At 42.9% G+C, this 24441-nt stretch overlaps 1 protein-coding gene across 9 annotated transcripts in view; it reads right to left on the bottom strand.

Moving 5' to 3' along the window:
* Positions 1-24441, bottom strand: part of ssbp4 (single stranded DNA binding protein 4) — a 74902-nt gene that overhangs the window by 3637 nt on the left and 46824 nt on the right. For 2 of the 9 annotated variants that reach the window (XM_029499610.1, XM_029499609.1), the window contains exons 5-16: positions 16384-16473; positions 7649-7732; positions 5635-5761; positions 5444-5511; positions 4193-4257; positions 3842-3887; positions 3703-3738; positions 3514-3568; positions 1174-1244; positions 978-1056; positions 522-550; positions 327-428 (exon numbers count right to left, since the gene is read on the bottom strand). In XM_029499610.1, the coding sequence (XP_029355470.1) occupies positions 327-428; positions 522-550; positions 978-1056; positions 1174-1244; positions 3514-3568; positions 3703-3738; positions 3842-3887; positions 4193-4257; positions 5444-5511; positions 5635-5761; positions 7649-7732; positions 16384-16473 (852 nt within the window). Of the gene's footprint in view, positions 1-326; positions 429-521; positions 551-977; positions 1057-1173; positions 1245-3513; positions 3569-3702; positions 3739-3841; positions 3888-4192; positions 4258-4936; positions 4957-5433; positions 5512-5634; positions 5762-7648; positions 7733-16383; positions 16474-24441 lie in introns of all 9 variants that reach the window. The other 7 variants (XM_029499612.1, XM_029499614.1, XM_029499613.1 and 4 more) reach the window with 7 other exon arrangements.

The raw sequence follows: 24441 nt of genomic DNA, 5'->3' as shown, positions 1-24441 counted from the left end.
GCTGATTTCAAGAAAGATTTTTTGGAAATGTGCAAAATAAAGCATGGGCTAGTTTCACGAAAAAATGTTTACTATCACACGAGGCCAGTCTTAGTATTGCTCTCATATTAGTCTAATAAAAGTTAGACAGTTTCACATAAATAAAGGCTTGATGTGATCCTGGTGTTTGATAACAGTAGACATTTCTGCAGAAATGACTGAAATCAGCAGAATTAGAAGTATGAAATACTTTATGTGCTTTCACACATCCTTTACTGTTGGGACAGGATTTTTATTTAAATAGTCTTGTTGTTTGTCTCCAGTTTAAAAGGTGTGTTGGTACTCACACTTTCACTTTGGAATGGGTTTAAAAAGTTGCCTGCCATCTCGCCGTCGTCCCGCGGAGTACCGGGGGGATTGTTCATGCCTGCCATGTTATTGGGAGAGTTCTACAAGATGGGAAAAGAAGCAATCAGAATACAGACTTTTCATACAGACAGACAAATACATGGAGAAGTGGACAGTCAGTCAGTCAGTCTCACCTTTGGCAACCCATCCATGTCACCGGAGCCTGTAATTCGAAATTAAAAAAACAGAGAGTAAGAACAATAAATAGTTTTAAACAACAATTGAGCAATCCTCAGTAATCAGGTGCTAATTTAACATCACTTGAGGATATCCACTTCATTCACAAAACACCCTGATCCCTCACAGGTAACGGCCTTTAATTAAGCTATTTGTTTCAGATACAGATGAACACCAATTGCACTGGCTTTGCTGACCACGTTACCCATCTACAGGATCAATTGCCCCACTAATCTGTTCAGCTTTGATCAATACTAAGAGGAAACATTTCCTCCATCAGCCAAAAGAGGGCAGAGCTTTACTTCTGAAGGCCTCGGTTCAAAGAGTGTCATGCTTCATTGAATATTCCCAGGGCTCATACCAAGTACCTGACATGTACAATGTACACTGTGCACACATCTTTAACTACCCACCTAGTGATCCGTTCATATGATGCTGCTCCATAGCCCCCAATCCACCCATCGGCCCGTCAGGACCAGGTCCCATTGGGAACTGAAGAAAAATAACAGAAACATTTTAAGAGAACCTGCTGTTTGCTTTTGTGGTGTTTATTAGAAATAAAAAAAGCTATTTAATGTATTAAAAAAATGAACAAAAGAAACTACTCACGTTAGGTCTATTTCCACCAGGGCCAATAGGGTTCATCATTGTGTAGATGTTTTCACTTGAGTTTGTTGAATCTGACAAAACAAACAAAGAAAAAAAACAAAAAACGATTGGATGTCTATCTCTGTATCAAATTGGTCTAAGAAAAGTAAAAAAATAAGGTGAATGGGGACTGGAACAGGGTAGGAAATGGGAATTAATGAGAATATGGCTAAGTCACTGGGATGGAAGAGTAGTACAAGATAAAGACCACCTGGATGTTATTTTAAGAGGCAGTGCAAAATGTCAGTATGTGTCAGTCAATTGACACGCTGGTCTTTGCTTTGCACAATCAAAAAGCACCCATTATGTGGGTGCTAGAAAATTTACCTGAGTACTGTATTGTAGTACAGTTTGAGTATCTGTACTTTACTTGAGTATTATTTTGGGGGATACTTTTACGTTCACTTCACTACATTTGAAGGACTAATATTGTATTTTTTACTCCACTACATTTCTATTGATGCTCTAGTTACTTGCTACTTTTGTGCTAGTCTAACATGACTCGTTCATTATTTTAAATTGTAGTTGTTTTTGTAACACGCACACCTCTGTGCGTGTTCCAGGTAAGAATATGGCCACGATGTATAATACTCATCCTTCCTGGATTATTTCTCTGGTGGAGTACTTCTTCTAAATTTGCGGTCAATATCATTGTCGGAAATAACGCCAACGACTTAAAGAAATTCTTCTGCTTTACACGCTACATGCTCAGGGTCAGCAGGTCCCACTTCCACATACTCTGCAAGCTGTAAAATGTCTGTCACCAACCCCCCAGAAAGTTGAAGCATATCGTGCTGAACCGCCATGTTCTGAAAGACTTCCAGGTTTCACCAAAGCAATCGATTAGACTCGATTGGCGTTAGCTCCGTCCAGGCCAGCTGACAGTCTTCCCTGGGCCCGGGACAAGATAATCTTAGATGCCCCCCCCCAAATCCCCTGATGGAGCTACCAAACTCAGCTGTGAAGCCAAGGTGAAACAGAGTTAGCTTTATAGCTAGCTACACTAGCATAAGCTGAGTTAGCTAAAGTGCGGAGCCGCGACTCTAACTCACTAATTCTCTCCTCCATTTTTGCCGTCATCCTGAATCTATGACAAGAAGTACTATCATAAGAGGAATTGGATGAGGAACTAGACATGGAGCACACAGGACAGTCTACTAATCAAGGTGAATAGCAGAGACAGCAACATGAGAAATGACATGACAAAGCTACTTTTACTTGCATTAGAGTAATATTTGACAAGGAGTATCTGTACTTTTACTCAAGTAGTGAAATTGTGTACTCTGTCCACCTCTGATTATGTGTAATTTCAACAATCGGAAGATTAGGCAAAGTTATTACTGCAGAGGAACACTCTTGTAATTTCGCAACAACCAGTACATATTGTGTCACTTCTTATGTCTCATGTCCGTCCTGAAAAGATTCAGAGGGATAAGGTGTCCTTGATCTGGCATTGCAGGAAAAAAGTTGTGAGAAAACCACACACACACACACACACACACACACACACACACACACACATAAACAAATTGAAAGACAGTGAGGAGAAGGATAATGGAAGTGCAAAGTGGTGGAGAGATCTTGCCTGTTAGTTTCCCTGAATCTAGCTTGTTATGTCGTGACTGGAAGAGGGGGGCAATACTGAGTGGGAGGCTTGTGTGTGTGTGTGTGTTTGTGTGTGCAGTCTTGGCGACTGCAGTGGAAATGTGTTTTTCCCCCCCAGTGTACGTGAGCCGGAGCGTTTTGTACAAAAGGTTGCCCCGGCAACGAATCACAATAGAGGTACGTATATAAATAATAAATAGTGGACACAAAAAGAAGCGCTCCACACACCAACAGAAACAGAACATCTACAGGATATCTGCCCACAGTGTTTTGTTCGCAGCTAATCCTCCACAGAGATACTAGACCGATGGGTCAAAGCTGAGACGGATCAGTTGGTTGATTGCAGACTGACATGCCTCTGCTTCTCTTTTATACAACTATCTCAAATGTGAGAAACCACTGAAAAAACTATGATGCTTTCCAGATTGCACAAAGTGACAGAACAGTGTCAGAACAGTGACAAAATGCCATACCCAACCAAATGTCCCCCATTCAGTGCAATATTTCAAAATTTTTTGTTGTTTTACATTCACAAGAGCATTCCTTGAGGCTCAATTCTTTAAGTATTTAGAGTCCTCCCAAAGAGAGATCTGTGTCTCATAAAGACCATGTTTAATGTTTCTTTGTCTGAGCCCTGTTTTAGTGAACACTGGATAAAAGTGGAAATCAGAAGGAAAACTGAAATGTATAACTCACCTCCGGGGCTAGGCATGATGGGAGTTCCTGGTGGGCCACCTCCCCCTGGAGGGCCCTGAGGGGTAAAGAAGAAAGAAAAAAGAGAAATGAGTGCTGAGTGCATGTAGACGGCAGCTTGCCTGTAAGATGTCAGCATGGCAGGTAATTTATGGCCTGTGGTTGAGCACGAGTCAATGACAGGACACTTACCACATAGTTGCCTGGAGATGAAGATGAATAAGCTATCTGTTGAGAGAGTCGACCCCGAGATGAAATAAAGCAGGAAACACAGTTATTGCAAACACACTCAGTCATGTGGGCGATAAAGATGTGAGAGACTGTGACTCACTGAGTTGGTGTTGGGGTTCGGCCATGGACCTCTTCCACCCGGACCCCTAGAAAAGCAAAAAGAAAGAGCAATCAGGAACTGGGCATTTAATTTAAAGACTTCAGTTCTTTTCAGACCAAGTCCCTGATTCACATTTGACAAACCATGCTCACTATATTTCAATTCATTTTTAATGCAATGAGGGATTTTGTGACATCAAAGTCAGCAGCTGACTTGGTGGAGAAAGTGCCATCATTCCAGACAGCAAAGCCAGTCAAAGAGTAATCTGGTTTTTAAAAAGAAAGAAAAGAAAAAGCTGAATATTCCCCTAAATTAGGCTTATCCCTGGAAGCAGAAGTTCTGTTTACTTACATGTTCATGCCTGGCATCCCTGGCCCCATGGAGTTTGGTGGAGGCCTCATACCACCACCATAATTCTACACAAACAGAGAAACACACACACACACAGTTAGCACAGTGCCTCTCACCTGCTTTGTCCAAAAGCTTGAATCTTAATGAAGGTCAGTGACGACCATGTCTCCAGCTAACTAGTGGTTAATTATGTGCGAGTATGAACTATGTGTGGGCTGGCTGGAGTGGGCAATGTGTGAGTCTTTTTGTGTTTACGTGTATCTATGTATGCATGATTTGTGTGTCTCTATGTGGGTTTGCTCCCCTCTGTGCATTTGCATGTATGTTTTCATGGCAGCCCAGCAGGCGGGTTGGATGGCACTGGATGTGTGTATTTGTGTATGTGTGTGTGTGACTTAGACAGAGAGAAGGGAGAGAGAGAGAGTAGAGGGGCAGGCCAGAGAGCGGCTCCACTCAGAGGAAGAGTTTTGTTCAGCAGACGATTACACTTGTCGAGCAGATGCCACACCAGCTGCTGGTACGCTAACTGCCAAAGTCACCGTGCCAGGGTGGAGTAGAGAGGGGCTGAGGGCCACTGATAGTGTGTGTGTGTGTATCTTTGTGAGGTGATGTTAGAGCAGGAGGTGGTTGGGTGCAGAATGAAGCAGCTGTCTGGTAATGGTAATTCAAAAGGACACTGTTCTTTAAGCATCTTATGTATTACACTGAATCCCATCAACAAAAATTAAGACAATAAAAGGAAACCGACAGTGCCAAAAGTGGCACTGTTTTTGGCGCAAATGCGTTGGCGGCAGCTTGCTCAGTGCAGTCTGAGTATTCTGCCTCTGTCTGTATCCCTAGGTGGGAGCTGGTGAGTAGGATTTAACATGTCGAACTGGCGTTGTCAGTGGGTGAGCACTGGTCAGAGCCAAGGTAATCATCAAAGTGCTCTGACATTTAAAGGCAAAGTTACGAGCTGGCAGAACCAAAACTTCTCTTCAGCAGAGCAGAGGGATTATCTGTAGGAAGTTTATAGGCTACTGGTTTGACGTTATAGCTGGTTTTATGGTAGCTCTAAATGAGGGGTAACCAAACATTGGGTCTGCTCATAAACTGACGGTCCAAGCACCAAATCTGGCAGCGAGGCAGCTGCAGAGTGGGAGTGCAGTAGGCTGATACCACTAAAGGACACCATTTACTGTCATAACTTGCTTTGTTGACAAAGCCGTTTGTGTTATATTCTATGTGACTGAGTCTTGTACTGATGTTTACCTGTGGGCCCATGCCTCCCATGCCTCTTGGAGGATTCATTCTCATTGGACCTCCCATGTTTGGATGTCCTGTGGTGAGACAGAGATAGTGCAGCTTGTTGATAGCACTGTTTAGATCAATTTTTATTTTGTATGCCATTCAGAGGCCAACATGGGACTATTTAAGTCTCTGGGCTGTGTGTTTGTCATTACCTTGAGGTCTGGTCGGGTCCAGGCTGTTTGGCAGGAGAGGCTGAGAACCAGGGATGCTCCCAGGAGGCTGATTTGGCATACGGAGCGAGGGCCTTGGGCCACCTGGGTACCGCGGAGACATGAATGGCTGCAGGACAGACAGAAAAAGGGTGACCATCATCTATAATTGTTCTCTCTGATTATTTTATTCTGAATTCCGAAAAGACAGAACTTGAAATATCACAAGTTGAGTGCATTCTGGCTCTCTAAGATGAGTATACAAAAACACAACAGAGAGAGTGTAGAGTTCATTCAGTTGCCATGAAAACTAGCTTCTAGTTTATGCAAACAACAGCCAAAACAAATGACTTCAGGCAACAGTGTCAGATAATCATGAGGTCATAATTTGAATATCTATGTATAGAAATATCTGTAACATAATAAAACAGGAGTCATCAAACAGACTTCTAACAAAATAGACAGACTAATATGATACAACACATGAATCATAAGATGCTCAGCTGTGCCTCAGCATGTCGGCGTTATTATTAAATCAGTGAAACAACCACAAATTAATGCCTAATAACATCACATCACACCTGGGGCTTTTTCTTTGCGTGATGTTTTAATGTGGACAAATGTTGATTCTTTCATCTATCTCCAATGACCCAAGATGCTTTTTTTGTTTGGACACAGAAACAATATCTGATATTATGATAAACTTTTAGCCAAACAAATCCGCACCTTGATTATTTCCAGATGAGAAACGTATACAGGCCATACAAGAACAACCTGTCCTGTTCTGTTTTTAAATATAATTGTTGTTGGTCAGCAGGGGGAGCTATTGTGTCAAGGAATAATGTACTTTAGTAGTTTTGTTACAAGCTCCTCAAGAAGGAGGGGGCTGTCATTAAGTTTTGGAAAGTAAGACCTCAGGTGGTAAAATCCATTAGGATAAAGGTAAAGGACAAGAGATAAGAGAGAAGGCAAAAGAGAACACATGCAGAATGGAAACTTGGATTGGATACAGGAAAGAAGGAGGTGGAGCAGAAAGAGAAGAGACACATGACATAGCGGAAGGAGAGAAGGAGCGATACGAGCAGAAACAATGCTCTACATCACGAAGCTTTGTCTCTTTTGTGCAGCTCCACGTGTGCTGGACGATTTTTTTTTTCCTGTCGTGTGCATGTATCACCTCACAGCAGTGCAACAAAAATGCATCCAGGATAGAGGGATTCATGAGAGAAACTGAAGACAGCATCCCGACAGATGTTTCAGCAGAAAAGGGACAAGAACAGGCTGGCCGAGACACGCACGCCGCAGCCAGCACAAGACTAGTGAATAATGTAAAGCACCGCAGACAGATGGTTTTCAGAATTACCTGAGAGTACACTGCTGCAACTACAAATACCCACATCCAGGGAGCCATATTTCAGTATCAGATGATAAGAATTAATTCCAAACTCAATCCAACTATTTCAGTATCAAGGGGAAACAAGCTGATTTCAGTGCCGATTGGATAAGAGCTGTGTGTTTTTTGTCATGGAGCATGAACAACATAATTTTCATATCATCTTCTTCACTCAAGATAAGCACAACACAAATACAACAGGAGACATGTTTTCAATGTTAATTACATACTGTGTGTGTATAATTGGAGGACCAGTTATATAATCCCAATTACCTGTTTTATTTTGTACCCCCTTCCCTCCTTCTTCTACCTCTCCTTTCATGTCTTCTTCTCTGACCATGCTATGGTGGGTTTGTGCGCAAAGAGCTGCACAATGTCAGAATGTGCTGCAATATTAATGGTCTATTGATGGACTACGGGATGGTGAGTGCTGGGCTGAGGGAGAGTGGAGGCCCTCCAGATGCACCTCCGCTCCTTGCAGCTAGGCCAACACAGCTAAATTATTCATCCAACCTACCATCATGGATGTTGCCCATACTGTTGGTTAGCACAACAAGGGACCTGTGTGCTGTTTGTACACGGAGTACGTGAGTGAATGAGTGAGTGAGAGACAGAGAATCTTACCTGTCCATGAGGCCCCATCATGGGATTACTGGGATTATGTGGGGGAGGCTGCGTGTGAGGGGAAGGCTGAGATCCTGGTGGACCCTGGTGAAGAAAAGATAGAAAGATATGAATGAAACGATCAGCGAATGTATTTGGTGATGTGTAGACATGCTTGGGAGAAATTAAATGCAACAAACCACATCAGAGGATTGCAGGAGTTAGTAATTTAAGGGACTATGTGATGTGAGATTTAATGCAAAAGTTCAGCCAAAACCGTATTTTATCACACTCATTTGGACAGTGAAAGAGATTTTGTTTGCGATGCCACTCACATTTCAAATAAAACAGAAAAAAATGTCCATTTTCAGAAACATACTTGATGTTCCTGTGAGTACATTTACATTCCAACAGCTCTCATCAGACTGACAATATAACACAATGAAGCACACCGTCAGCACTCAGACTCAGGTATTGTATGATACCTGACCAGCATGACCCAGAGAAGAGGATGTACGTTGCCACAATGAAAGATGTAAGATTTAGTTCAGGAGCTGCTGCAGCAGAGGAAGGCTAAAAGGCTGGTGATCATTGGATGCACCTGAGTCAGACTTTAATAAAATTATGATGCTACTTCATGGCTGGAGAGCTTCAGGACGTGTTAACATGCTAATATGTAACTGTAGAGCTGTTGTAGCATGTTTCCCTGAGTTTGTTTCTGCCCCTAGAGGTCATCAACTCTTAATGCAACATTAAGTGCCATTTCCTTCAGACAGTAAATGCAGCATGTTCGAGCTAAGCGTGCAATTACAATACATTTATACACATCTGTTCTACTACGTCAACGCGAAATGCATGTAACAAGGTTTGTCACCAACGTTTGCAGAAACCCACATTGATTTTTCATTTGCAGGAATTATTAATTTCCCCGATGAGTTCAGATCAATTCAGGAGGTGGACTGTAATCAAAGCTCAGTTACAGTCATGTTGTTTTGTCAAAAAGTACTCTTTTCACACATATTTTCCGAAGGTGCTGTTGTCTAATGTACAGTCAAAGGACAACGCATTGGTGAAGCTGGTGCTCACCAAATATTTCCCCCAACTATCATTATGGTAAAACATAGAGAACATTGTGCTAGACTGAAAATAACTGGAATTATTCCGCTGCTCAAATCACTCTAGGTTCTAGTAGTTCAGACATAGTATTATGGATTATGGGAGTGAATAAAGACTCAGAGCAGTCAACCTCCCAGCGCAAACACTATGCTAAGTACATTAAAGTGAATACAGAATCAGACGACCGTGTGAACTCTGACCTCTGTCACTTCCTACAGTAACCTCATATGAGTCCAGCAGAGATCTGTTACTACCTGAACATCAATACGGAAAAAAAGGACCACCCACTGCCAAAATAGGCTTATCTACTAGTCTGCCAGAGCCTCTGTCAAGCACTCTGCTATCAGGTGACATTACATGTGTGTGTGTTTGTGAGCAGCAGAGCGGTGATGAGTGCGAATATGTGATCTCTGTCTTTTTTCACAAGTGAAAGCAGAGTGTGTGCTGGAATGACTGTTTGTGCACGTAGAATATACTGTAGGAGTGTGTTGCTTCAACAGGTGGATATCTACATCAGTATGAAGAGATTAGGGATTAGAGGATTAGCCAAATGCAACATAACCCTAACCCATAAACACACACACACACACACACACACACACACTCCAGACATATTTAGGGTTAGAATTAGTCAATTTTTTTTCTTTTTTTTTTTTTTTTTTTTTTACTTAATTGACATTTTTTAGATGTGCTCCTTAAATATGTCAATTTGATTAATGTAGTAATTATTATAGTTATATTTATTAACAATAAAAAAAATATATATATATTTTCATAGCTTTTTTACTGGTTATATAAATACAAATGTAAAAAAAAAAAGATGCAAAACAACTGGTAAATATTTCTCAATTTTGCTTGATAAAGTAGTTGAAAAACAAGACAGTCCACATAAAAAGCTATAGAGGATATTCATGGACCTGAATTCATGCAGGGGGATCAGTGGGGGATTCACTGCAGACCTCCGTGTCTGTTTGATCCCATCACTCTGGGAGCCAAAATTGATTGTGAAAGGGTACACGTAGTGGCCTAAAACAATTAAGTAAATTATCATTATTATCAATAATCTGATAAATGAATTTCTTGTTGATTAGTTTTATCTAATTGACTAATCATTCAGCACAAACATCAATACACATTAGCTCTCAACACTTCTTCACCTGTGTGCATCATTTTTCATTAAGAAGGCAGCTGCACAGATACATGCACCTCTCGTGACACACAGACACACATACAGACACACACACAAACTCTCTTTAATCCCTCCATTACTTTTTCCCAACCTGCCCACTGTGCCACCATCCCTGTGTGAATGCTCTGTTGGCATTGCTCCGGTGGTGGAGTGCCGACAGAGCTGAGCACCAGGAGCCTGTGGGTGCTGCTACAGTGGGAAAATAAACATGCCTGGTTGACAGCTTAAGACAAGTGTGTTCCCACAGGCGCAGATACTTCGCTGCTGCACTACCAGGTACGCTTTGTAACCCAGATTTTAGCAGGAGACCTGACCTTGTGCACACATGAGACACCAATGCTGCTGGTCAGCACTTATTGAACTTGTAACGCCTTCCTTAAAAAGGCACAAATGCTGAGATCAAGAGCAGCAATGTGGTTCTGAAGACAGGTGTTTCTTCTCCTATTTAAACGTGGCAGTCTACTTTTCCTGCGCACTGATTCTATCCATCTATCATGTAACTGGATCATTTCAGAGGCAGACAGGTCTTCAATAAAACAACTTATTAGCAGCACAAAATGCAGTCTGGAAGTGTTTGTGTGTTGCACAGTCACTGTTCTCTGAACATGTTGGCAGAGTGGAGGTTTGACGTTTGTGTGGGTGCCACTGTGGTTGTTCTGCCACTCTGTGTGTATATGTTTTGGGTGGTTAACACCAGCTGTACTGGCTCACTCTGTCTCTCAGCAGGTTCACACTGGGGCTAATGCAGCACTAGTGCTGTCTGACCTCAGATATTATTATTGTTGCTGAGGCAGTCTCTGTGTGTGTCTAACAAGACATCCCTGCAGGGTCTTGCTGCACTGACCCAGCTGCAGCAGTCTGCTTCTCCACAGATAAACAAACACTTGACCCAGTTTTAGTCACTTAAGAGGACATTGCATTAACTTACATTTATTTTCCGGAGCTTTACTCTAACTGTGACCATAATCACTGCGAGCCTTGCCCCAGCCATAACCTTACTTTATCCTAACCATAACCAAAACTCAGCTCTTCACTCTAAAACTTAATAGTTCATCTTGTGTGGGGCCAGCTTCTTGTTCCCCAATGGGAGATGATTCCCCATAAGGTGGCTATGTGAACAGACTTTTTCCCCACAATGTTGGTGATACACCATTTCACACATGTAAGGCTTGTCTCTTGTTCCTCCGTATAATGTGCCATAATGGAGCATTGCTCCTCAGGCTGGGTCTCCCCGGGCCTTCCTGCCATTACACGTGAATGGGCCAACATATGGCCTTTATGGCCACACTGTTCTGTCTACAGGCCCCCACAGAGAGGAGAGGCAGAATGTTTCAACTGTCACTGAGGTATACACAGGGCAAGTTTGAAAAGTAGCTTAGATAGAGTGTGCATGATCGTGTACTGTTGTTTGTGTATTAGTGTAAGGGGAGAGGGGAGGGGGCTTGGGGGGCACGGAGCGCGTTAAATGAAGCAATTAATAAAATCATTTTCTACCCGGCTAAGGAGATAACAGCTTGGCACAGTACCACAAACCCATCAACACAACCCCCTCGCCTCCCCACCACTCATTTCAGTTTAAGAAAGACCCACACTGCTGCCCCTGATGGACCACTAACAGACAGAGAGAGAGAGGGAGGGACACACAAAGAGAGAGAGAGAGAGAGAGAGAGTAAGGGAGAGAGAGACCGAAGAGTACCAGCCATTGAGTTTTCCTTCTCTTGTATAGAGATGCCAGCACTAGAGGGCAGTATGTAACTGCCATCAAACTACTGCTCACACACGAACACAGAGTGGGAACACAAAGCAGCCTGCATCACTGAACACAACAAACAAAGCCAGGAGGGACAGCACCACACACTCACACATGCACGCAGGCACGCGCACACACACACACACACACATTTATAGACACACAGAGTGCACACTCATTGTCATTCCTTGCTAACATTCCTAGGAGAGTGGTGGTGGCAGCAGTGGGTCTCCTGCTAGCTCATGGTATATAGCATAGCCACACGTCAGCTCAAAGATGGGAACACGCCAACGGGGGATGTTTTCTCCCAGAGGACGGCCGTGCAATGCTGACAGCCATTTAAACATGTTAGGAAGGTGCCAAATGATTTATATACATTTGTGATCTCCTCCTCCTTAGCTGAATGGAGCATCCACATGAAGTTTCAACATTACACTGGGAAATGTGTGTGTGAGTGTGTGCGTGTGCGTGCGTGCGCGTGCATGTGCTAACGTCTCCCTGTACACAGATAAAACATGCCTCATAGCATAACGTGCTGCTGACAGGGATGAAGCATGCACAGCAGGAGACAACGGCTACATTTAAATCACTGTTTAACTGATGGGACTGTTATCAACATGTTTGAACTAAGTCTCACAGTAGCTACAGCAGACAATGGACAGAGAAAGCATTTTCAGAGGACTGTCTCATTTTCAAGTTGTCATTCAAGGAGAATTGTCGGAGCATCATTCTTGTCAACGTACTCTCAAGGATAGTCAGTGAAGATACAAATCCCTTTAATGGTGTTTGATCAGGCAGAAGTGAAAAGTTTTGCCTGCACACGCCTCTTGGTCCTCAAGCATTTGTCTTTTTGTATCCTCTATTCACAGCTATTTATGAGATAATAAAAAAGAAATAATTAAAATGTTTCACGGACTGTTTTTTTACTAAATCTGTTCGTCTTTTGTCCAGAGGCAAAAAAAAAAGAAAAAAGAAAAAAGAAAAAGTCTCATGTTATTATGTCGCATGACTTTGGATTTCAGCTGCTTGGAAATTAAATGCAGTTTCTTTGGCTAACCTAACAACCTTGCAACTAATGTTCTGTCATTCACCTATTTGCTGAAGGACTGACAGAGAACAGTGTGATGTGACATTTGACCTTTACAGGCAATAAAAATGACCCGAGCCAGCGTTCTTCAAGCATGTCTGGCCATCTCCTGTTCACTTCCTAAAGCAATTCACCTTATTAATGTGTGTCTTTGTAAAACATCTGACCAGAAGGGACCCCAAAATCAGACTTAACTCTGATGAGTAAATTACTCAGAGCAGATGTCCCCCTAATTTGCTGTGTGCCTGCCATGTGTCAGCTTTGAGCAGATTCTTAAATTCGTCTTTGATACCTGTATCGCTTGTTCTTAAATGTGTAATCAAACCTAATCCTCTTGTTGTGCTTTTTTGGTGTTGTCCCTGAAGAGGCGCAATTACCTGCTGTAAAACACACTGCCCTTGACTTTAAATCGCCTTTTTTTTTTTTTTTTGCCAAGATGAACGATTCTAGTTTAGTGGAGAGAAGTTGCCCCACCCTAACCGGTTTATAGACTTAATGGAGCACATTAACTTTTTCGAGTACCTGGTGCACCACATGTAGATCAGAGAATAAGGTCAACTAAGAGGAAATTTTGGGCTGTTTTTGACAAATGCACCATATAAATCTCTACAGAGCACATTTTATCTAATTTGCTTTTCCCTGGATAGAAGCCTAATGCTCTTATTTACGCTGCTTTCTTCCAGACTTTGTCTCCTTTTCTCATTATTCAGTCTGATTGTCTATACATGTGCTGTGTGCATGCTGTGCAGAAACTCTACTGTAAATCTGAACATTTTCCTGTATATTTTAGTTGCTGTCTACGCAGCAGATGGGAGATGAATCCATCAACTGTCCACTATTGTCATCAGCTGTCATTTCTTTCTGATTTCACATCTCAGAACGCCCATAAAAACATTCTTGATAGACTTTTCACACATCTCAGTGTCCTCTCTTCTCTGATGCTTTCTCCTCTTCCTCCTCGTCCTCCTGACTGTCATTAACTCCGTCTCTCCTTGCAGCCTCTCCTCTCTTTCTCCACCCCCCCACCCGCCCTGCGTCCTCTCCCCCCTTTACTTATCCTCCCCAGAGGGCCATGATGCAGCAGCGATGGACTTTCTCTGAGAGGAGGAGGATTATATGCCATATGTCTACACTATAGCAACTTTTTTCTTTTCTTCCACTTTACCTAAATCGTCTCTTTTTTTTGGCAAAATTTTTTTCACGGCAGGAACCTGATGTCAGGCTCGTCCTGTGAGGCACAGATTATGGTAGCTTGGGACACCCTCCATCTCTACCTCTACTTCCACTTTCCACCACCGTCCCTCCTTTGCCCCTCATCGTTCTCTCCCAGGACTGTAGCCAATAACTGTGCTGGGGTCACCTATGTTAATTACAGCGCTACTGCAACTGGGGAAAATTTCACATTCACATTAACAGCGTGCACATGAACAGTTCACACACAACACAGTCAGTAAGTAAGCATGTGTCACTGAAGCAGTGACTGTGAGATCGAGCAAAATAATAGTTTCAAAGACAAGGGAAATGGACAGAGTGAGGAAATGTCATGGAGAAGGATGCTCGGCATACGAAGGAGAGAGGAGAGAGGAAGAGTGGTGAGGGAGAGCCAGCCCGGACTTCAGATGAGAAATGAATGAAGCATGCACAAAATTATTGGCTCGATGCAATTAATCCACATTCTACATTGAGAATCGTTCATTTTTATAAAAAAATTTGAATTTTACAGTCTTCTACATTTGAGGCTACAAATTCACACCGTCGATTGACTGACCTTTCTTCTACTGTAAGTGTGAGAAGTGAGATGAGAATATAAAAACCTAAACAAACAAACCTTCACATGAATAAATAAATGAACTAGAGAAAACGCAGTAGCCTGCACATTCAGCGTGGACTGCAGCCATTAGCTCACCATGCAGAGAAAGTCAGCTACCTAGGACATCTGTGTGCAGCTGAAGGTGAGAGATGCCACATGAACAGGCTGCGACACATTAGAATATGTCTGTCTGCAGCTTGATTAAGGAAATCTGATGTCAAGTTTGAAGCATTTCCACATTTTGATCTATTTTCTTGTTTTCTTCACATTTAGTGGCTTTGCAGTTCAGTTTAGCTGAGCTCAGCAGAGAGAGGAGAAGAGAAGAGAGGAGAAGAGCGTGAATATCATGAAAAAACATCCAAACCCTCTGTCTTCTCTTCACGTCTCCTCTCTGCCCATTCTGTCCGTCTATCCGTCTGTCTGTCTGCCATGTACACTGGGTCTATTTATGGAAAGCAATGTCACTCATGCAACACCATCAGATAGCTTTCCCCCTACCCTGCACATTACTCATACATCATTAACATTCTCCACAACCCCAGCATATACACACATATACACACGCACACACACACACAGACCACGATGCACTGCGCACAACATGCTGCCAATCAACTGGTAAAAGACAATGCAGACAAATGATTGGATGGTTTCACATATTATGTATATCAAGCAGACTAAACACAGTAAGAGCAAATATGTCAAATGTACGTGTACAATTGTTCATTTTGTTTGCTTTCAACTGCTTTGACTGATTATGTATGTTGTACACTTTGTATAGCCGCAACAAAAGACTATTTATGATTGAATAATGGGTGACGGGCAGCACGGCGGCATAGTGGTTAGCGCTGTTGCCGCACAACAAGAAGGTGAGGGGTTCGGTTCCCGGACCTGGGGCCTTTCTGTGCACATTCTCCCTGTGCCTGTGTGGGTTTCCTCCCACCATCTAACTTGTGAATCTAACTTGTCTGACAGCAAGAACAACATTTGCCATCAGACTTAAAGGAATAGTTTTTAACATTTAGGGCAAATAAAACACTTTCTTAACTGTGTAGTAAATATAAAAGCAACAATCAGCAGTGGGTTAGTTCAGCTACATGTTGTACATATGGAAAGGTTTATCTGTTTTGTTACGGAGATGCTATATCAGAGGAGCTTCAGACAGAGCCAGCCCCGCTGCTTGCCGTCATTTTCAGTCATCCAGTCTGTGCCGAGCTAAGGTGACTGGTTGGGGGGGGGTACACATATTTTAAAACCTTAATTTTGACATTTTTTTATCTGTTTAATATGTGCTGAAGTCTAATTAGGCATTGTGTGTGTGTTTGCATACAAGGGAGAAAGAAGAGGGCAATGAAAACATAAAGAGAGCGAGGAGAGAGAGTGTGCCCTCGTCAGGGTGGAGACAGCCTTCAGAGAACAGTGATGACAAGAGGAATTAGTGAAGCAACACAAACCAGAAAGAATGGCCTCTTCTCCTCTCCTCAAATAACCTATAATTACACAACATTTTGTCTTTCTGAATGTACATCATGCCACAGTAAGTCTACAAGCGCATCCGCGGCATCGGACAGAGTGTGAGGAGTTAACAACCCGAGCATGGACATATGGGACGGAGGCAGAGAGACAGAGGAGGGAACACATCTGGACAGGGATTAGGACAGCTAAAGAGGCTAAAAAAGGAGGAGGAGACAGAAGGATAGGCTTAGTGATGGATATGGGAGGGGTGAAGGGCCATCAGGGTTGTGTGATGACTGAAGGGGGGGGTGGGCAAGGGATGAAGTCAGCTAGAAAGTTCTTTTCTTACTTGAAAGAAGCCCGGGGGCATCGGTCCTCCTGGCATGCCATCATTGGGTGGCATGTTGCCCATCACTGGACTGGGGGCAGCGGCCGCACTCTGACAAAACAAAAAAGAGAAGTATTTTTTCAGTAGCTGCTGGAGCAAAACACAGTTGCGCGAAATGAGCAATCAGCAAGGTGTTAAAATAATTATTTGTTTGCTGAAAATAATGTAAAAGTGCCAGAAAACCTCCAACTTCCTGATTACATTCGCTGGAATTTCTCAACACAAACAGAGCAATTACTAATAACTGATGAAATATGATGATTTAGTCAGTGTGATTAATTATCTGATGAAGCACATAAAACTTTCTTTGAGAATGCAGATTTGGGGACAACATTCAGGCTTTGGCTCCCATAACTTCTTTGTGCGATGCAACAAACAGCCAAATTGATTGAACCTTTACAGGAGTAGCCAAACTTAACAGCACTGTTTCAGACTGTGGCCTACTCTAGCCCAGTCTGCAGGGTGACTGCGTCTGGATATCTGCAAAAACACATACCTTTAATCTTTAATCTTAATCTTTAATCTTAATGCACTTTTTTTCAGTACTTTTTCAGGACTGATATCAAAATACAACCCCTTATTTTGGAGAATATAGACATTTTTCGACAAAACACAAAATGATATGCATTGTCAAACATGCTTTTGTTTAAATTATTTGGTCAAAGAATGACTATGAAGTGTTCAATGCACAGATTTTAATTGGTTAAAGGTTGTATTTGTTACTGATCTCACTTCCATAGGATTCTGTTTTGGTCCCACTTCACACTGCTGCACAACTATCTTTTTTACAACAGCCTTTATTTCTATGTGTAACCCTTATTTGAATGTGGCCTCCAAATATATTCCTGGCAGTATTTCCTTTATCTTTGCTCCCAATTATAGTGATTTTCAGCATTATGGAGAAAACAGATATGATGCTGCTCAGCTTTTCTTCCCAGGCGGCGAGGCTGACAGTCAATGTTCGGTCATGACTGCTTTGTCAGAGCGTGATATTCACACGTGGTCAGAGCGGTGAGAGAAGGAAGCGGGAAAGTTACAATGAGGACACATTTTGGCAGAGTGAAAACTGCAAGTGCTACAGGATGTTCCCAACACAGGGGAAGAGGGATTATAAAGCTAGAAAACAGCTCCCTTCTGTGCTGATGCACTGTCCTCAGAGCAGAAACAACTGTAGTAGTCGTATGTTCAGATACGAAAAGAACCCGTCGTCATGTTTTCAAGTAACCTCTTACAGTTTTGTGAATAATGGCTGGACATAAAAAGCAGGACTACATTTTCTCTTAACCTCATTCAAGCAGTTTCAGCTGAAAAACTTAACCGTCATGCATCAAGGTGACAGATAAGAAAATGCACATAAGAATCATTACATTGATTACTTTAGAGGACTTGTTGAACAAGCACAGAGGGACTAAGGAAGCATTAATGGTTTTAATATCCTGGTTTCACCTTCATGAAATCTGTTCTCTACTGAACAATCACAGGCACTCACACACTCTTCCCGCCCCTCCCCCACTGTAACTAGAGCTTCACTCACTTCCAGAGCAAACAATCCCTCCATCCCTCGACTGACCGGCATGGCCCAGACACTAACTAACAGGCCCTGAGGCTAAGAGGCAGAAGGCGTGTGCGCGCGCACACACACACACACACACACACACACACAGTACAGCACAGCAATGAATTGGTGAGATGGTGTGAATCTGTGGGACTCTCTGAACAAAACATGAGCATCGTAGAGCATGGACATGGACATTTACTGGAGTCAGACATGAGAAAGACACAGAGAGACATTTAAACAGATGAAGCTGGCAAACAGGAGATATTTTGTGAGAGAGAGATCTTTTAAAGGGTGATGAGGTGACGCTGAAAAGCATTCTGCTTTGTGTGTGTGTCTGTGTGTGACAGTTGAGAGGCATGAAGAGGCAAAAGGCAAGAAGATCCACAAAAACAGAAAGTACATCGACCGACACCACAAAGATATAGATGAGATCACGTTTTGTTCATCATCAACGATGAAAAATAAACATTGGATTTGTTTGCTATGTTTCTGCTATCAAATTGAAAGCAATACATCATCTGAAGAAAAGGAAGCTCCACTTTCATGCGTCCACTGGGTTCCTAAAGCACCTGAGAGCCACTGTTTTGTTGTTAGTTTGTGTTCATATGTATCACACCTGAGTGGATCTGAGTAGACCTGTTATTAAGTGTGGTTATTATCACAACCATGGTGACATTCAAATGTGTTTTATTGTGTCAAGATAGCCAGTGTGAACTGTAAACTGCAGGGAAATAGTGGAACGTATTGCTGCTCTTTTCAACAACAGCTGCTTATTAAATGCTGTTCTCTGTCTGTTTGGTCTACAGGGTCCTGTCTGACTGTCCTTGGATCCTTCATCTGTCTGAAGGCATGTCTGCGTTCGTTTTCCACTGGTGTATCCTGGGTCTTGAAAGACCTCTATACTATATATACTAGAGTGAATGTGAAATTGGTTTGACGGGTGAAACAACTTTGCTCACACACACACACACACACACACACACACACACACACAGTGGGATTTAAGACCTGTCTGACCTCAACTGGACCCTATTAAGTGTATAATTGTGTGCTGTTGTTAGACAATGGGGCAGCACAAACTACAGGTTAATCGCCCCATATTTACACACATGCATGCGCACAAGTACAAACATATGCGCACAGTTAACCAGCTGTGATGTATCAGAGAACATTAAAGGATCAGCAGGAAGGAGGAGAGAGAGAGAGAGAGAGAGGACAGAGCTGAGAAATGACAAAAAGGAAAAGAAGAAGGCCAGAGATGGCAGGATGAACGGCAGGACATCTCAGGGAGAGATGGAAGAGTGAATGGAAGTGGTGGTGCTGGCGTATAAGTGTGTGTGTGTGTGTGTGTGTGCGTGCGTGTGTGTGCGTGTGTGTGTGTGGCTGCCTGCCTGAGCCAGCCAACGAGGCTCCACAGTACTCAGGTGAAGCAGCAGCAAAAGGCCCCTTTTCCTAGTTGCCATGACAACCCCGACCTCAGCTCCTGCTCTCCAGTGCCCATTAAAACCCTCAGGCCGTCAATCATCAACATGGCCAGGGAGCAGGGAAAGAGAGAGAGGGAGAGCGAGCGCAGCAAAGAGTGAGAGAGAAAAAAAGAAAAAAGAAAGAGAAGACGAAGGAAAAGAAAAGAGATGGAGTTTAAAGCAGCCTGTGGCTTTTGATAGCTGCCCTGTTTGCCTCTGCTATCTCCTTCTTTTTCTCTCCCTTCACACAAACAAACCTGATACACAATACCTGCACGGTGTTAACTCCTCACACACTCCACTATCACACTCCCATGCCTCAAAAAACACGCACACAAACAAAAATCATCTTTATGCAAACCAACCTTTAGATGAATATCTTTAATTATGTTACTTGTTCATAATATAACATCATCACTTTTCACTCTGCATCCATCCATCCAAAACCGAGCTTCTACATTAAGAATGCTCTGTATTTTGGTTGGTATATTCTCTCTACCAGGTCTACTGTTCTCCATCATGCGGCTCTGATCTGTAGTGATCAAGTTAATGTTAAATGTTTAGTTTCATTATCTTTTCTTCCCTGTCAAAGCAGGAATCAACTCATTGAAGCCCTTTCTTTTCTATGGAAGGAATGTGACGGTACGTTGAAAGGTGTGAGCACAGTTTCATCAATGTCTATTAAATAAAAATGAAATATTTTGAAAGTAGTTTGATGTTCAGGGAAATTTTCTTGCTGAGATTCAGATGAGACGATTAAAACCACTGAGGCACCATATATTTAACAAATCTCCATTTACAATTTTTATGCTAAGCTAAGATAACCACCTGCAGACACAAGTCTTCTCACCCAAATCAAATGCAGAGCAAATGGCAATCCTCATCGCTGAACCTTCACAGGAGATGGTTAGCTGATAGCATTGACAAAATCAATAATGTGACTATAATAAAGATAGGCGGGTGGTGATCCACTGATTCAGTTTATACTCAAAATGTTGGCTGAGCTCATGAACCAGAAGTCAGACATTAACAATACTGTGTGAGAATTGCAAAGTCCTGGTGTAGTTATCATATTATTGCATCTTTTTTCTGTTGTTGATAATTTCCCGTAACAGAAGGGGTTCACCCTCCGTTGGCCCCCCAGTTGTGATCCTCTTTCGCTCTGCGGCAGAGTCTGGCCAGCTGGCTGGCTGGATGGCCCACAGACGGTGAGTGAGAGGCTCTATCTGTGTGGTGATCAGACCTCGTCTTCTAGGGGGTAATGGATCTGCTGTTATCTGGGTCCAGACAAGCAGGCCAACACACTGCTACCTGCTGGCCACAACAACACTGATACCGACCTGTTAGTGTGTGTCTGTAAGTATGAGAGTGTGTGCACATGTAAGGGCTCAATCTGTACAGGCTATCCTCTTCACCTGACCCCCCCACCACCCCTTCTCCTCCTGTGGAAGTCTCCAACATACACAGCAACACACAGAGAAACAAATAAAAACATTAAAGGTCAATATGAACACACATGAAAGTGCACCCACACCCACACGTCTTACATCCGCTGTGGGCAGCTGGACACTCCTTGACATAGTGTATCCTTAGTCACACACCCTGACCTAAATCATCACAAATAAAGACTTAGCTGTAAATGTAGCCTGAATGTAATTGTTATTTTTTTGGGGCATCTCCCCCTTTAATGCCATAAAACAGCGTTAGATAAAAAGAGATGACGTGCTGCAAAAGCCCCGGGCTGGATTCAGACCCAGGCCGCTGCAGTTTGGACTGAGCCTAACCTTAACCCTCAAACAGCCCTTTGAAGTTGTCCAAAATGTCCTTGCAACCATAGAAAGGCATGTTCTCTCTCTCTCTCACTCTCACTCTCTCTCTCTCTCACACACACACATATACACAAACACAGGCCCATCCAACTCTTTCATGAGCTTACATTATTCACACAAGGGCTCTCTGTGTCTCTCATTCTTCTGTTTATATCTGCTTCATTCTCTCTTTTTCTGTCTACTTCACAGCTACATAACAAAGCCCAAATTGTGCTGAAAAAAAAAAACCAAACAAACAAAAAAACAAAACAAAAAGAAAACAGACAAGTTGAAGCGGTTAATGTAAAGAACTTGTTCTTGATGCACAAGGGCTGCAGAGAAAGGGGCTTAGTCAGAAAAAGAGCGATATTTCTGTTCAAGATGAGCAGAGATACATCCATACAGATATGGTCATGCATGAATGGATATTCATTGTGTGTCCATACAGGTTGTTTCTGTGGCTTACAGTATGATCTGCACTAAATTCCTTGCACATCTCTGTGATTTCCACAACCAAACCAGGAGTTCCTCTCCACACCACTCCTGACTGTCATCCCCATCAACGTCTCCTCCCAACTTCCCCATTCGTCCTTCTGTCACAGTCCTCCTCTTCTCTTCAGCGTCAAGTGTTCCAATAACTGTCAGTGGAGTCAACTCTATAAAGATTAGAGGAGAGGCAGGCGTGTGTAACCAGGGCTGCCGGCCGACAGACGGGGCTAATCGATGGAAGATGGAAAGCTGCAGGGCTGCTCTGCCAGGAACCTGACTCTGAACCTTGTGACATGGAAATGCCCTCAATGGCAGACGCCACTCACACACACACTGACATATACACAGGTATGCAAAAGAAGAATGCATAAACACAAGGTGAGCATGCTTGGCGATGTACTGTACAAACCACACACACAGGTATGCAAAGACACAAGGTAAGGAAGCATGGGAATGTACTGTAAATACTACACATCTCACACATACACATACACACACTGGCACTGGCACTGACACACATGCTTTTCTGGCAGCTGTTATGTCAATCAGGTGAATTAATTACCAGTAAACAAATCTGCTTGGGATCCCCCTACCGCACGCATACAGGCCCAAACAAACACACAGATACACATATTCCTCCTCCCCTCCGGAGCATCCCCTCCTTGCATCAGGGCCCCTGGAGCTTGAAGCTGCCTTCCAGCTACCCAGACACTGCTCCGAGCTGTAAACCCAGAGGGAAGCTGCTGCGGCTGGGGGGTGTCACCTGGTTCTCCCCCTGCTGCCCTGGAGCACCTACCTTAACTCTCACTGCTGCCTCTCAGGCTAACCAATCAACCCATGGCAATTCCCACACATCCTCTGACAGGAGAGACAACACGTTCACAGAACCCACACAGCTGCACGTACGTACTGCATATATGTACACAAGGGGGCAGACACCTAGAAAAACTGCTTTGAAATGACACAAACAAATGCAGAATTACACATGATCCTGCTTGTCTATTCCTGCCTCCCGTAAACATGATATTGAGGTGGTGCCTCTCTGTGGGCTTTACAGCAACAGACAGAATGAACAGTAAGATCCAAAACACATGGCAGACAAGAAAACCTGAAGTTAATCAAGAAATAACATCAGAACAGAAAGAATAAGAAACAATTTTAAAAAGCCAGATTTGATCTTTTAATGTGTGGATCACAAGCTGATTGGTTTACTGGTTATCACTCCTATTGGATATCATGACACTGGAATAACAGCAGTTTTGTGTCCAATATGGCTGCAAAAACTGCAGGTTTGTAGACAAAATGCTGTTGAGAAAAGAATTATACTATCATCATTTATAATATAGTTTATGATGAAATTATTGGTATTAAATTAATAATATTCAGATGCAGATGCAAATACAAGGAGGAACCAATAACTTAGGGCTATAACAAAATTGACATACATCCATAAGCAGTCAAAATGTGTAACGATTTAGAGTAATTTAATACCTGGATTTCTTAACAACTCACACACACAACCACACACACACCCAGAGGCCTTTATTGGCTGTGTCGGTAGTTAATGACCAAAGGTTGGCGATGGCCTGCTGCTCGCTCTGGTGACCCTTTCTAACACAGGTCCCCCCTGCTGGCACTGGTCTTTAATTACACACACACAAAGACGTGCACATACACACACTGATATGCAGCCCCCCGCCCCCTCTGCCCGTGGCCTTTCACTCCCTCATTAAGCAGTTGGTGTTGGGTGGAAAGCCACAAGAGAACTAGAGGACAGGGTGCCATGATGATGTCTGCATGCACGCACGCACACACACACACACACATACATACACACACACACACACACACACACACACACACACACACACACACACACACACACACACGCATGCATACAAATGCACACACCTTGAATCAAGGCATACTTGCACATGCACTCAAAGCTATATGCCTAATTGAAGATTATTAATGCCACTAATTAGGGAATAATACAATGCTTGGAGGTGTGAGACAAAACCTGATTTGAAGAATACAGTAGAAGAATGAAAGGTGTGCACGCATTTGGGAGAGTCAGCGAAAAAGATCTTATCAAGGTCTATCTCTTGTCCTCTGAAATAGCCAGCTGGTGTCATGCTCTTATTCACTGATTCTGTAAGTGCAGCCTGTATCCAGCAGAGCTTCAGTCACTGTGCTGCTCTGCAGGTCAGAGAGGGCTACAGATCAGCACAGAGCAGGTAGATCATCCCCTGAAAGGCCACTTCATGGGTGAGGGTGTACACCAACACAGAAAGACACACTTGAACACATTTGTCAAGCTCTACCAGATCATGTGTGTTGGATCTGTAGTTTTATTTCATGTCTGTTTAGTAGAAACAGTGACACGTGTGCACTAAATGGCCAGTTGCAGTCATTAGATGAGAGAATAATAGATTCAAAGGTCATCCTTATCTTCCATCAGCTGCCCTTTCAGACTATCCTACAACAATCATACAGGCAGAAATTCCTCATTAAAGAAGGACAACTTCTGCTCAGCCAAAAGACATGTCACAGTTTGCCAACCAGGCCAGATGCTCACTATTTTCAGCTACAAAACCTCAACCTCCTCCACCACTTTCATTGTCACTTTCCTCCTACACATAAAAACAAGAAAAGAAAAACACAGCTGAAAATCAACAGGTTCTGTGGACTGAAGCGAATA

The sequence above is a fragment of the Echeneis naucrates genome, chromosome 4 (genome assembly GCF_900963305.1).
Source record: "Echeneis naucrates chromosome 4, fEcheNa1.1, whole genome shotgun sequence".
NCBI lineage: Eukaryota > Metazoa > Chordata > Actinopteri > Carangiformes > Echeneidae > Echeneis > Echeneis naucrates.
This window is presented reverse-complemented; position numbering and strand designations above follow the sequence as displayed.